Source organism: Macrotis lagotis, chromosome 2 (genome assembly GCF_037893015.1).
Source record: "Macrotis lagotis isolate mMagLag1 chromosome 2, bilby.v1.9.chrom.fasta, whole genome shotgun sequence".
Classification (NCBI taxonomy): domain Eukaryota; kingdom Metazoa; phylum Chordata; class Mammalia; order Peramelemorphia; family Peramelidae; genus Macrotis; species Macrotis lagotis.
Genome location: NC_133659.1, coordinates 289,787,622 through 289,801,425, shown reverse-complemented (window position 1 = coordinate 289,801,425; position 13,804 = coordinate 289,787,622). Strand labels below are relative to the sequence as shown.

The following is a 13,804-nucleotide window of genomic DNA, read 5'->3' as shown; positions in this document are numbered from 1 at the left end:
CAAGTCTCTTCACTACAAGATATCTGGATAAAGCATTAGCTGGATCCAGATTGGGGATGTTATAAGTTCTCAATACATGTTTGTGAAACAGGTGGCCATGAAAGTCAATATAACATGGAACTAGTTCCATTCATGCCTGTCTAGGTTTATCTGTGCATTATCTGAAACTTGCATGTCTGTGTATGGATAGACAGACTTTTATTAGCTTACTTTCTAAATACAAAAAGGTGAGGGTAGAAAGGGAAGATTCTCCTTTTTTTGTCCCCAAATTGACATGATCCTTCTATTCATGGAACCAAATAATCTGAAAACACATGTGAGACAATGAAAGAATGCTTGTTTAAAGCAGCATATCAATCAACAAATCTAAATGAATAGATCATACTACAAAGTGAGTATGCAGGTGCTTATGGGATGCTAAGTAAAGGGATGAGCAGAATCAGGTAAAGTCTATCACAGAAGGAAGGAACCTGGAAGAGGCAAGTTGTAGAATTTGGATTTAGGAGTCTTAAGGATGAGTCCAGGGTTTAGAAAAATGGAATTTTTGCTCTAGGCCCACCTAAGAGATGAAGTACCTACTACCTCCTTTGAGATGCTTTCCTTGATGAAGTGAAAGATGTGGAAGTACTTAGAGAACACTACAACTGATCTTCTAGAAGATTCAGGAGGTGTTTTGAGGATTTCTAGTGAGGGATATTCCCCATGAAAATGCCTCCCTTCTGAGGCCCCTATTTGTCTCCTTTCCCCAGCTCTCCAAACCCCAGTCCCACTTGGCTTCCTGTGGGTGTCAATTGATGATGCTGTTCTTCCCCTCAGCCTTATAAAGTCAAGTAGAGAGGGCCCCAGCCACCCTGTTCCCCTGAAATCTGAATGGCGCGCATGTGGCTCTCTTCTCAATTCTGAGGGACAAGAGGTCATAAATACTGGGTAATTAAACTTCTAACTTCCCCCGTTTAACTTTCTTCTACTTTGTCTCCCCAAGGTAGTGGGGACTCATCTCTGGAAAAGGATTTCAGTGGGGCCCCAGTGGGGCCCACTGTGAGCACCCCAAATAGCCAGCACTCTTCACCCATCTGTTCACTCAGTGGTAAGTATCGTCCCTCATTTCCACCCCCATCTCAGACTTATCCCTGTGTCAGTCATTCCCATTTGCCTTCAGTTCTCTGTGTGTCTTTTGTTAGGGACTGTTTCCTTATCATTATCTTTATCTGGCTTCTATAACCCTTCAAGAGCTTTGGGGAACCCAGTGTCCTAGGTTTCCCTGTTTCGGGAAGGATAATGATTAGTCACAGTCAAGCAAAAATAAAGTTAAAGTAGGTATAGATGTGGTATAGGAAAACAGCTAAACAAGTTTAAGTGCTTAAGCTTTTTGATTCTATTAGATAAATATAGGGTGATGAGGTGCTGTGTGAGGAGGTTGGCAAAAGTGGGGAGGGAGGGAGGGGGCTGTTCACCCTCACCAACCTGCTCAGGTGGGGTCCTTGTGACTGCCCCTCCTCAGATGGCCTTGGATCTGTGTCATTCTCTGGAATAGTTGGGAATGTAGGTCCAATCTAAAGTCAAAAGTTCTTTCTCCCACAGACAGCTCTTACCTTCACCCTCCCTGCCATTAGCCTTATTGAGAAGAGGATAGGGTAGAAAGTAGGGGAATAAATTGGATCATATATATCCTTCACTTGTGTTCCTTTCCTCCTATGCTCTCCAGCCCAACTACACCTTCCCTGACCCATTCAAACCCTCCCAAGATCATCTTGCCATCAATATCTCTGGTTGACTTTTGTCCTAGAGCTGAATCAGACATCTTACTTAACGATAGAAAAGTTGAAAGAAATTTGGAAGAAATTTGATCTCCCTCAACACATATACACATAGTTACTTTTTTTATTCTATTAAGGAAAGATACTCTATCAACTCCCAATTTTCACTCTTAAAATCTGATTATCTAGTGGGTAGATTTGGATAGAAAAAGATATTCTTGACCTCAGCAGGACCAGGTACCCCTCACCATGGCTACTGGATACTGGTCCTTGAATTCTCAAAAGTCTGACCAATTTTTTCTGTACTGGTTCTAAATTGTTTCCCCTCTTAACCTGTCCTTGTCCAAACTAACAAAACCTTCACTTCCCAGGTAATTCCATCAAGGTGGAGATGTACAGTGATGAAGAGTCAAGCCGATTGCTGGGGCCAGATGATCGGCTTCTGGAAAAGGAGGACAGCGTGATTGTAGAAGACTCATTGTCTGAGCCCCTGGGTTATTGTGATGGGAGCGGCCCAGAACCTCATTCCCCTGGTGGCATCCGTCTGCCCAATGGCAAGCTCAAGTGTGACATCTGTGGTATGGTCTGCATCGGGCCCAATGTGCTTATGGTGCATAAGCGCAGTCACACGGGTGAGCGGATATGGGGCTCCTGGGGAAGGCTTTGTAATGGGGATGCAAATGGGAAAAAGAAAGCATTTTTAAGGATATTTGTGTGGATGGTTGCTGTGAAATAGCTAAGGAGTTACTGGGGGAAAAGCACTGATGAAGAAGGGTACTGGGGAGGCCTCAGAGAAGGTAGAGACTGAGGCAGGAAAAGAACATGCTCTCCCATGACTTATTTCAAACTGGCAGAAAGGGGAACTTGGGCTCCCAACCTCACTTAATCCTTCATGGCACCTATCTTATTATCACTATGAGGAGGTGCTGATAGAAATTATTCCTATGAGGTTTGGGGGAGACCTCAAAGAGTGTCCTAGGGTAAACTACGCTTGGGATTCCTATGTACTGGTTCTGGATCTTATAACCCCTCCTAGGGCCTCCCTTCTCCCCTCCTCCCTTCTATTTCCCCTCCCCCACCTCCATTAATCTCTTCTCCAGAAATGGACATATGCTTTCACTTCAATGCTTCCCCCCTGCTTCTAGGACAGAGGAGGTAATTTGCAGCTCAGATTTGATTAAAGCCAAAAGGCCATCTTGTGCCATGCCCTTGGAGAGAGACACTGGACTGTCTCTTGCCCTCCCTCCCACCAATGCCTGGCACCTATCCCTGTACCATCATACTCTTACTGCCCTGAGACGGACGACCCCAAGGAGTAACTAGATAAAGCAGCAATTCCTAAGGCACAGTCCTGCCTGGCACCATAGACCCACCTTGCCTATTAGAGAGGTGTTATGAGCCAGTTAGGTGGGGGGGTCGAGTCTGGCCTTAAAAACCCTCTCCCTCCCCTCCCCTCTGGGGTCTGTCTCCCTTGCAGGTGAGAGGCCCTTCCACTGCAACCAGTGTGGTGCCTCATTCACCCAGAAGGGGAACCTGCTGCGCCACATCAAGCTGCACTCAGGGGAGAAGCCCTTCAAATGCCCCTTCTGCAACTATGCCTGCCGCCGGCGAGACGCTCTCACTGGCCACCTCCGCACCCACTCCGGTCAGTGAGCCACAGAGAGGGGAGTAAAGGGAGGGAGGGTTGTACCTTGGAACTACCTACTCTCCTCCAGCCCAATCCTACTCCATACAAAGCCCCCATGGAATCCCATCCATACAGAAGAACTAGGAAGTGTGCTCTTTGTTTGTGGAGAGCCAGTAATTTAGTTGGGGGAGAAAGGAAGTAGAAAAACTTTGGAAAAAAATAACCCCTAACACATACAGAGTTGATGGTGCCTTGTATCTTTGCCCTTACCTCCTGATTCACAGAGCCCGTGTGGGAAATTTCAGGGACTATTTGGATAGACATTTAACGTCTGCCATGAACTATGCAGAGGAACAAAGGGGAATAGGAGGCAATGGTGGTGTCTCTTAGCTGTCATCCTCTCTGGTGCCAGAGCCATCTGTTCCCCATTATGTCCCCACTTCTGAGTTCTGGGGGAAACCCCTCCTCCCACCTCACCTGTTCCAACTCTAAGCCCCACAGGTGTAAAGAAGCCCAACCTTTGGTTCTTCAGGCATTGACTCAGGATGTAGGGATGATTCTTAGACTTCTCCCTCATTCTTTCCTGTTTCCCATAAATATCCTCCTAGTTTGGAAGGGAAAGAGAGCAGGTAATCCCCCCATAAGTTTCTGCCTCCTTCCCTCTTCTTAGGGCAAAGTGCAGGGCCAGAGGATGGCAAGGGCTCAGGATCTGGAGTAAATTGACAGGGGTTAAATTGATGAGATTGCTCAACCTAGCCTAGATGGATGCTTGGTATTATGTGAGTCCCAGAAAGAGGCAGCATTTCCCAGCCTCTTCATTCAGTGTTCATGACTAGGCAGAAGACAAAAGATGAGTTGTTGAAAAGGTTCAGCTTTCCCCTGAAAACTCTTCCTGATGTTATTCTGTCCTCTAAAAACTCAAGGGGTCAGGGGGATATGAGAGAAATACATCTGTCATTTTGCCAACCCACCCACTTCCTACTTGTTCTTTCTCCAGGCCTCTGACTCTTCATTGCTTTCCTTCAGAGCTGAGTGGAACCTTTCCACTCGAGGGTTGGGGCAGCAGAAACAGAAAAATACTCCCTTCCCTAATTTCCTAATACATCCACTGCAGCTATTCCCCTGCCCCTTGGATCCTGTTTATTTCCCCTACTCAGGAAGGTCTCCTGACTCATAGCAGTGAGTGGGGCTTAGACTTGAAATGGGAAGGAAGAGGAGAGGGGAGCCTCCTCCTGCTGGTTTGAAACAGGTTGTTTGGGCTCTAGATTTAGGCATTACTCACTGCAAGGGCGGGATGGGCTGGGAGGGTATAGAGGCATTTTCTCTTGGGAAATGGGTGACTGGTGAGCAAGAGTAGAAACAGATGCTGTAGAGGGTCCAGCTCTGTGGGACTGTGCCTTCTCTATCCCAATGCCAGCATGTTCTTCACCACAGCCAAAAGGGAGGCCCTCCCCAAGGCTTGAGCACGTAGCCATTGGCCTGGATGGTAAAACCATGGGCCCCTTTGATGCCGACATTTTTAGAGTTTGATCAGAGCAGCTGCAGATCTGAGATAGCCACCTTTCCTTCACTGTGGGTGGGGGGCAACTTCCTAGTGATGCTTTCTCCTAGCTTCCTGATGACCTTTATAGCCCAATCAGCAAAATGCCATCTTGTGCTCTCTTCTTTGGTGGCAGTGCTTCCCTTTTACAGTGCTTTCGTTGTGTGTATTGCTTTCCTGGCTCTGCTTACTTGGCTTTGCATCTGTTCATGTAAGGTTTTTCATGCTTCCCTGCATTCTTCCTGTTCATCTTTACTACAGCACAGTGGCATTCCATTACATGCAGTAACAAAAGTTCATAGTTTCTTTTATAACCCTTCTCCTCCTGCTCATACCCCCTTCTCCTTCTCCACCACCCTTACCCTTCAACTCCAAGCTCCCTAGGGTTCTCTTTAAGGATAGGGCCTAGGCCTAGAATTTCAATGACATAGGGAAATTCTCAGGTAAGGAAACTCCCTCTCCCCATTCAGGTTGGCACAAACTCTACAATGTTGAGTCTTAGAGAGTTGCTGAGAGCATCGAGGGGTTAGGTAACTTGTCCAGGGTCACACAGCCATATGGATTAGAGATGGGACTTGAATTCAGGTCTTCTTGAAAGCTAAGGTCAGCTTTCTATCCACTATACCATGCTGGCTCCTTAATGGAAACACTAATACCTGATATTCCCAAAATTCCTTCTGCCTCTCCCATAAAAATGTTTATGTCTAGCCTTTAAAAAGCAAATTAACCAAATCAACTGTGTTCTTTCTCAAGGGGTGAAGAATCATGTTCTTTTTTTCATGTTCTTTTTCTTCTTTGTACTTTCCTTTTCTTTAAACCCTCCTTCTCTTTTTCTCTTCTCCTTTCCCAGTTCAACCTCAGTATCTATTAAGGACACATCTTCTTGATGCCCTTGATATTTCAAGAGGGGAATCAATATCTAGAGATAGAGAAATAATGTACAAAAAGCCCAGGCTAGATATGGAAGCCAAACTAGGAATGGAGTGGAGTGAGAGCTAACTCCCCCTTGACCCCACATAAATCCTGAGGGCTCTTGGTTCATTGCCTCAGCCCAACATTTTCCCCTCAACAAAAGCAAAAGGTGCGTAAGCAAGAAATCCCCTTTTCTGATAAACAGCCGCTCTCAACCCTCCACCCCATAGAAAGGTTAAACCACAGCCTGGGGCCCAGGCTCTGATGCCCTGGGGTGTGGCTTGCCTGCCTGCCCAGGGAACTTTATCCCCATCGCCCATCAGCAGTAGCTGGCCACAGCTCCAGTCCTGGGGTCGCTCCTCCCTCCTCTAGCTCACCTAAATCATCCTTGCTTCTTGGGCATGTGTTTGCCTCCAGCAGTTGGAGAAAGTGCAGTATGAAGTCACACATAGGGTCCACTCCATGTCCGATGTCGGCTGTTTGTTCTTCGCCTTTCTGTGGAATATAAGTGACCCTAGCACTCTTTCTTCCCCATCCTACCCCCAACCCCAACTCTAGTCTCCTCTCCTACCGTGGGCAAGCCCTACAAGTGCAACTACTGTGGCCGAAGCTACAAACAGCAGAGTACACTGGAGGAACACAAGGAGCGGTGTCACAACTACCTGCAGTCTCTCAGCACAGAAGCCCAAGCCCTGACTGGAGCACCAGGTGGGGGGGCCGGGAGAAAGGGAGGCCAGGGAGCAGACTGGGCCCAGTCTTCCAGGGGAAGAGGGCTACCAGCAGCCCATCTTGAGCAATCCCTTGTATTCAGAGAGGGAGCAAGATAGCTATTTGTTCCTGAGACCCTTTAGGCAGTGATTTGGAAAGCCCATGAATATATATTTTTATTATTATTCATATTTGTATGTTCTTTTAAATATACAAAAGAACATATATAAGATTACAAAGGAAATCAGTTATATTGAAATATAGTGATGTATTATGATGATATAGTTTTTTTAAACAGGATCATAGACTCCCACTTAAGAACAGAAGAGACACAGCCCTTCCCTATAGTATGATGAAGGAAATAGAGCAGATCCAGACAGAAAATGAGGGGCTTAAGATAAGATGACCTCTAACATTCTTCCTCACTGAATATCTGCTCCTATAGAGAAATTTCTGCAATTCACATACAAAAGTATGGTAAATATTGTCAGAGTGGATTTTAGACGAGGTCAGGGCCTCTAGACACACAGTACATGTTCAATAGACCTCCAGCACTAGAGTCTCATTTAATTTTCTGATCCTAAAGCTATGTGGAACCTGCTGCCCCTTTTCTACTACTATAGTTCTGCCCTTTCTCCTCTCATCCTCCTCCTCCCACATCTCCTCCAGGGGATGACATGCGTGACCTAGAGATGGTGCCAGATTCCATGCTGCTTCACTCCTCCTCTGAACGGCCAACTTTTATTGACCGCCTGGCCAACAGCCTCACCAAACGCAAGCGCTCTACTCCCCAGAAGTTCGTGGGTAAGACATTCAAATGAATGGAAGAGGTGGGGGAAGGGTTGCAGAAATTATGGGGAAAGGTTCTCTTCCCAAAGCCCTTCTGAATCACTGGAATCTGAGATAATAAAGGTAATACTAGTAACAACATAGTGTTTTAAGGTTTGCATGGGATGATAACTAAAATACCTGCTATAGCTGTGTCTTTCTCCCTTTTCTCCTTATACTAGCTCTAAGTGCAGACTTTCAACCAGCTCTGCTCTTCAGTGGTCATATCTAGATAGCACAGTGAATAGTGCCAGCCTTGGAGTCTGGGAGATTTGGGTTCAAAGCTTGCCTCAGGTCAAACTGGCTATCTTCCTTAGCAGTTCTCTTGACCTCTTAGAGCTCCAAGAAGCTTTCTTCAGTCTATGAGCTGCAGAACAGAGAAGGACTTACATTGGGGGGGGGGGGAAGCTTCCTCACCTGGAAGGTCCGTGTACCAATAAGATCACAAAGCCTGAAGGTTTGCAAAGCATTTAGCATCTGTTATTTCATCTAGTTCTCACAACCTTTTAAAGGGGAATATGATTATTATCACCATTTTACAAATGAAAAAATAGACTGGGAAGGTAAATGATCTGCCCAGCTTCACGCAAATAACAAGTGCCTGAGGCCCTGTCTCTCCCTGCCCCCACCAAGTCCAGTGTTCTTTCCATTGTTCTAGAGGTGTCAAACATTCAGAGGCCTAAAATTAAATATTAAAAATATTAAAATTAGGGGCAGCCAGGTGGCACAGTGAATAGAGCACTGGCCCTGGAGTCAGGAGTACCTGAGTTCAGGTCCAGCCTCAGATACTTAATTACCTAGCTGTGTGGCCTTGGGCAAGTCACTTAACCTCATTTACCTTGCAAAAACCTAAAAAAAATATTAAAATTAAAATATTATTGGGAGGGGCAGCTAGGTGGCACAGTGGATGGAGCACCGGCCCTGGATTCAGGAGGACCTAAGTTCAAATCCGGCCTCAGACACTTAATTACCTAGCTTTGTGACCATGGACAAGTCACTTAACCGCATTGCCTTGCAAAAAAAAAAAAACTAAAAAAATGTTATTGGGAAATATTTAACACAATAGATAACAATCCCCCAGAACTAGGATGGTGTTAGTCTGTGGTTTTCTCAGTAACACAGGCCTACAGGGACCTTTCTGTGTGGGTCCATTATTGGACCCCGCCTCCTGCTCACCCCCCCCTTGATCCCCCCTCACTCCCACAGGGTTGCCTTGGGAGCAGAGTTGTCTAGAAAGAGTCCATGTGAGCAGCTGCTGTGGGTGGAAAAGAGAAAGACAAGTGGAGCAGGAAAGAAAGAAGTCAGACTTCACTGGGAGTATCCCAGAAGTCAGGAGGAACCTTCCAACATAGGAGCAGAGCTGGTTCGTCTCTGTCCTGGCCTCCTGACTCCAAAACTGGGAGGCAGGTCATGGCTGCCCTCCCTCCCCTTGACCACCTCACTTCTTTATACTTTTGTTTCTTTATCTTTTTTTTTTTAAGGTTTTTGCAAGGCAAATGGGGTTAAGTGGCTTCCCCAAGGCCACATGGCTAGGTAATTATTAAGTGTCTGAGGTCGAATTTGAACCCAGGTACTCCTGACTCCAGGGCCGGTGCTCTGTCCACTGCGCCACCTAGCCGCCCCAGTTTCTTTATCTTCTAAGGAGGGACTACAATAATCTCCAAAAGTCCTTCCAACTGTAAATTCCATGATCCTTTGATCCGAGTAAATAGTCTGAACTGACTTGGATCTTAGACTCTGGTGAGAGGGTCCTAAACTCTCATATGTGGCAGTTCTGGAAGATATACCAGGCCTCCATGGTCCTGAATAGATGGTGGTACACAAAGAAACATTGCCCTTGGCTGTTTTCTCTGATTTGGAGGGCTTAAGTGCTTTCTCCTTCCCTGCAGGTGAGAAGCAGATGCGCTTTAGCCTTTCTGATCTCCCCTTTGACATGAATTCGGGTGGCTATGAGAAGGAAGTGGAGCTGGTCACACACCATGGTTTGGAGCCTGGCTTTGGCTCACTCGCCTTTGTGGGTGCAGAACACTTGCGCCCACTTCGCCTTCCACCTGCCAATTGCATCTCAGAGCTCACACCTGTCATAAGTTCTGTCTACACCCAGATGCAGCCCCTCCCTGGCCGACTGGAGCTGCCTGGAAGCCGGGAAGCCAGTGAGGGGCACGAGGACCTAGCTGATGGGGGCCCCCTCCTTTACCGGGCTCGGGGTCCCCTGGCTGACCCTGGGGTCTCCCCCAGCAATGGCTGCCAGGACTCCACAGACACAGAGAGCAACCATGAGGAACGGGGTGGGGGGATTGTAACCACCTCTCAGTGTCCCTCAAATCAACCAGCTGCTCTGGTTGTGGGGAGCCGACCCAGCCCTGCCTACGCCAAAGAGGACCCCAAGATGCAGGAAGGGCTCTCCCGGAGTGCTCCTGGCCCTGCCAAGGATGTGCTGCGGGTGGTGGGAGAGGACGGAGAGCCAGTGAAGGCCTTCAAATGTGAGCATTGCCGAATCCTCTTCCTGGACCACGTCATGTTCACCATCCACATGGGCTGCCACGGCTTCAGGGACCCTTTCGAGTGCAACATCTGTGGCTACCACAGCCAGGACCGGTACGAGTTCTCCTCCCACATTGTCCGAGGGGAACACAAGGTGGGCTAGTGAGCTCTGGCCTCCCCTCCAACCCAGCCCTTCCTGTCTTCTCCCCCACCTTCAAGGTGTCCAGTTCTCCCATCTCATCCCTGCCTCCCATCGTTCACTTTTCTCTCTGACTAAGTTTTGCTTTTGTAGCCTGTCACACAGACATAATCCCTGGCTGCCTGATTTCACACTTGACTCCTCACCATTTCTACCCTCTCCTTTGCAAGTTGCCAAGCTGATTTATTTAAGCATTGTGATCAAACGGTCTTTTGTTTTGGTTCTTCCTTTTCTTCAACCCCCTACGCCTCCCAAAATTCACTCTAAGTTATTTAGTAAGATTATTAGATGGAGGGTTTTTGCCCTCTACAGAAAAAGGTCTATCAGATACCTGCCATTATTTACCCTCATTTTCTTCTCCAGCCCCAGCCTAATTTCCCTTTCTAGTCCTGCTTCCTCCACGCAACTAGGACAGTGGAGTAGGAAGCTCTCTAGAGTTTGGAGGGGCATTGGCCTACTGCTGTCCCTGACCCTCACCCCTCACTTACACTGCCAGATTCCTCAGTTCTGGTGCCGGTGCCTCCTGGCCCCACCTTAGCTCTGTGGCATTATATCTCCTCTCTGGGACACCCCTCCCCTGGCACTCCATACCTCTCTGCCCTCTCACCTTGGGCAGCTTGCACTGTTCTTGAATGAATGAATGAATGAAGGATCTCCCCCATTTAGGGGGAGGAGAGGGTTGAAAAAGTTCACTCCAGGGCACTGTGAGGCTCAGAATCCTCTCACTCATTCCCCTAAAAATATGAATTCTCTGAAGCCTGCATTTGCACTCTGGGTCTCCCACTAGGATGTGATATCCTCTCCCTTCAACCTCACAGGGGCTGTTCTGGTCCTCCATTCAGTCTGGGCGCTCAGTGGTGGCTTCTCTCTACTTGGGGCACCCCAATTGAGATCCTCAGGGGTGAAAGCTGGGTCTGCACCTTTTTTCTGTCTCTGAAGCATTGGGAGTAAAGGATCCTCACCAAATTGGCTAAAGGGGATAAAGAGAAGACAAGATTCTTCTCTTTCTCTCAATGCTTCTTCAATTGACTCCCTCACCCCAGAAACCTCTCTAGGCACTCAGGGGATTTCCCACCATATGAAAAACCTGTTAAGTCTATTGCTGCCTGAAGACAAGGAGGAGACCCAGCCCTTCGGTCTTGCTGCCTTCACCCTTCCCCAGCAGGGATTATCATCCCATTCTTGAGCTCTGAGGCTTCATTCTCAGGGTCAGTGGTCATAAGAATGGGATGTTTCTTTCCTCACTTTTAATTATTTCAATATAACCAAAAATGATTGCAGGGTGGGCATGTGCCCCTGCCCCTACCCTACCCCTGCCCCAGGGAGAGTGGGTCCAGCACATCTGGACTGAGGGCATCCTTCACTGCCCCTTTCATGCCTGGTACCAAGGAAGCAGGGAAGGAGGAATCATTTCCCTCCTGGTTCCTGAAGCATGCTTGGCCGTTCTCGTTGGTCTGGGAGGGAGGCAGAGGCCCCTGGGAAGGGGAAGCATCTCTATACACATGGAGTCCCAGCCCAGGGCCGCAGCCACCTGACTCTCTTGCTTCCTTGAGGTTCAAACCAAAGGCTGTTTTTTTTTCTATGTTAAAAAAAAACACAAAAAAACAAAAACACAACCACCTCACAAGTTGCAACACTTGGTCCTTCTCTCTTTTCTCTCACTTTTCTCTTCCAACTGCCACCCTCTTCTTCCTCTTCCCACAACCCTTTTCCTCATTGCCTCTTCTCCCTTTTCTCCCTCCTCAGGGATCTCTTAGGGGTCCCCAGAGAAGTATGCTGCAGGGTTGACTGAGGGATAGAAGCCAGGATTGTGGTACACAGGCCTCTGAGAGGAGTCTGCCTCATCCCATTGCAGGGAGGAGATCCTAAAAGAGTTTTCTCCTCCTCTGCTTTAAGGTCTCCTTGTTGAGACCCAGATAGGTGTGGAGTGGAGCATCATTATGATGGATCTGTCTGTTCCTCCTGGACAATGTAGCAATAAACAAACGCTGCCAGGATCAGGGAGGTGGGGAATAGGGGAACAAAGATGGGTAGAGGGAAAAGATGGAAAGGTCTTTAAAGAGAAGGTTCGCTCCAACAAGACACTCTTCTCCTACCTCCCTACTCTACTTTTGCAGAGCAGATTTGGACATTGAACCCCTTTCTACTCCTCCTTTCCTTTCTCAACTGGGAACTATTATTCTGCTTGTGATAGTGACTCCCCAGAGGGACTATATTCCCTCCAGGGAGTTCAGAGCCTTAGGGTCCTACCCACATCCTTTCCCCTTTCTACTTTGGCAAACCTGTGATCCCCTCACCCCTGAAAATTCAAAACAAACAAAAAATCATGTTCTGAGGCTATTACTATGCCCAGGAGAGCAGAGACTTGGGGGCTAGGAGCAAGATAAGACTCTAAGTAGGGAAAGAAGGGGACTCCATCACTTTCCAGATCATCACTGCACTTTAACCAGAGTCCTAAGTATAAAGCCCTACTTTCCCAGAGCCTCCTTGGTTCTGGGACCTCAGATGTGCTCACCCCTCCTCCCAGCTCCTTTTGCTTAAAAAAAAAAGAAAGAAAATTAAAAGAAAAAATAAAAGAAGGAAAAAAAGGAGAAAAAAGGGAAAAAAATCCTTGAAACTTATGTAGAGGAAAGAGGTGTTTTCCTTTTCTAACAAAATTCAAAAACAGCAACAAAACCCTTTCTAAGCAGATACTTTTCCGAACCTTTGGTTTTTTTTTCCATATCTGTCTCCAAGCTGCAGAGGGATTTTTGTAACACTCTTAGCAGCCTCTTTCCTTATGTACATATTATATATATATATATATTTTTAATCAGACATTATGAGAACAAAAAAAGAAAAAAAAAGAAGAAAGTGCAATACCACCTCTGTCCTCTTTCTCTTTCCCAGGGTTTTCATTTGTATCCTAGACTAGATGTCTTTCTTGATCCCTGTTCTCTCGCCTCTTCTGGGTCCCCCTCCCCGCCTTTTTTTTGAGAGTTCTTTCCCTTCTCAAGGGGAGTCAAACTTGCTTTTGAGACTTAACTGCGAAGCGTTTTGTATCTGTAATATATTGTAAGTAAATATTTGTGTAACGAAGAATATACTACTGTAAGTTTTGTACTGTACTGGCTGAAGGTCTGTTATAAATAAACATGAGTAATTTAACACCTCCTGTCTTTGCAAACTTCCCTGCCTTACTGTTCTGGAGAGGAGGGAAAAGACTTTATCATTATGATTTTATTCAGATTCACTTTGTCCTCAGATAATTAGCAGTTTGGTCAAAGTCACAAGAGTTTTGGGAGAAGGGGCAGCTAGGTGGTGCAGTGGATAGAGCACCGGCCCTGAAGTCAGGAGGACCTGAGTTCAAATTTGCCCTCAGACATTTAACAATTAGCCAGTTGTGTGGTCTTGGGCAAGCCACTTAACCCCATTACCTTGCCAAAAAAAAAAAATAATAAAAAGAGTTTTGGGAGAGAGTAAGCAAGAAATCCCTAAATGAAAATGCTATAGCAAGGAAGGGCTCCATGGGCAATGGGGGTAAGTGACTTGCCCAAGGTCATACTACTAAGTATTAAGTGTCTGAGGCTGGATTGAACTCAGGTCCTCTGGCTTCCACGATAAGAGAGGAGGACAGCTAATTCCCTCTAGAAAGCTTGGGACCACACAGTTCCTGGACCAAGTGCTTAGCTAGCTCCCAGGGGCTCTGCTGCAGCTGCGAGCTGAGAGGGTGGAATTGCCCCACCATGGGAACGGGGAGGGGAGGGGAG

General features: G+C 47.0%; 1 protein-coding gene across 4 annotated transcripts in view; it reads left to right on the top strand.

The window, feature by feature from the left end:
• Positions 1 to 13,209, top strand: part of IKZF4 (IKAROS family zinc finger 4) — a 28,634-nt gene extending 15,425 nt beyond the window's left edge. For 3 of the 4 annotated variants that reach the window (XM_074226415.1, XM_074226413.1, XM_074226412.1), the window contains 6 exons: positions 983 to 1,087; positions 2,129 to 2,389; positions 3,235 to 3,402; positions 6,395 to 6,544; positions 7,214 to 7,348; positions 9,262 to 13,209. In XM_074226415.1, the coding sequence (XP_074082516.1) occupies positions 983 to 1,087; positions 2,129 to 2,389; positions 3,235 to 3,402; positions 6,395 to 6,544; positions 7,214 to 7,348; positions 9,262 to 10,019 (1,577 nt within the window). In that variant the 3' untranslated portion in view covers positions 10,020 to 13,209. The remainder of the gene's footprint in view (positions 1 to 982; positions 1,088 to 2,128; positions 2,390 to 3,234; positions 3,403 to 6,394; positions 6,545 to 7,213; positions 7,349 to 9,261) is intronic. The other variant, XM_074226414.1, reaches the window with a different exon arrangement.
• The last annotated feature ends 595 nt before the right edge of the window (positions 13,210 to 13,804 follow it).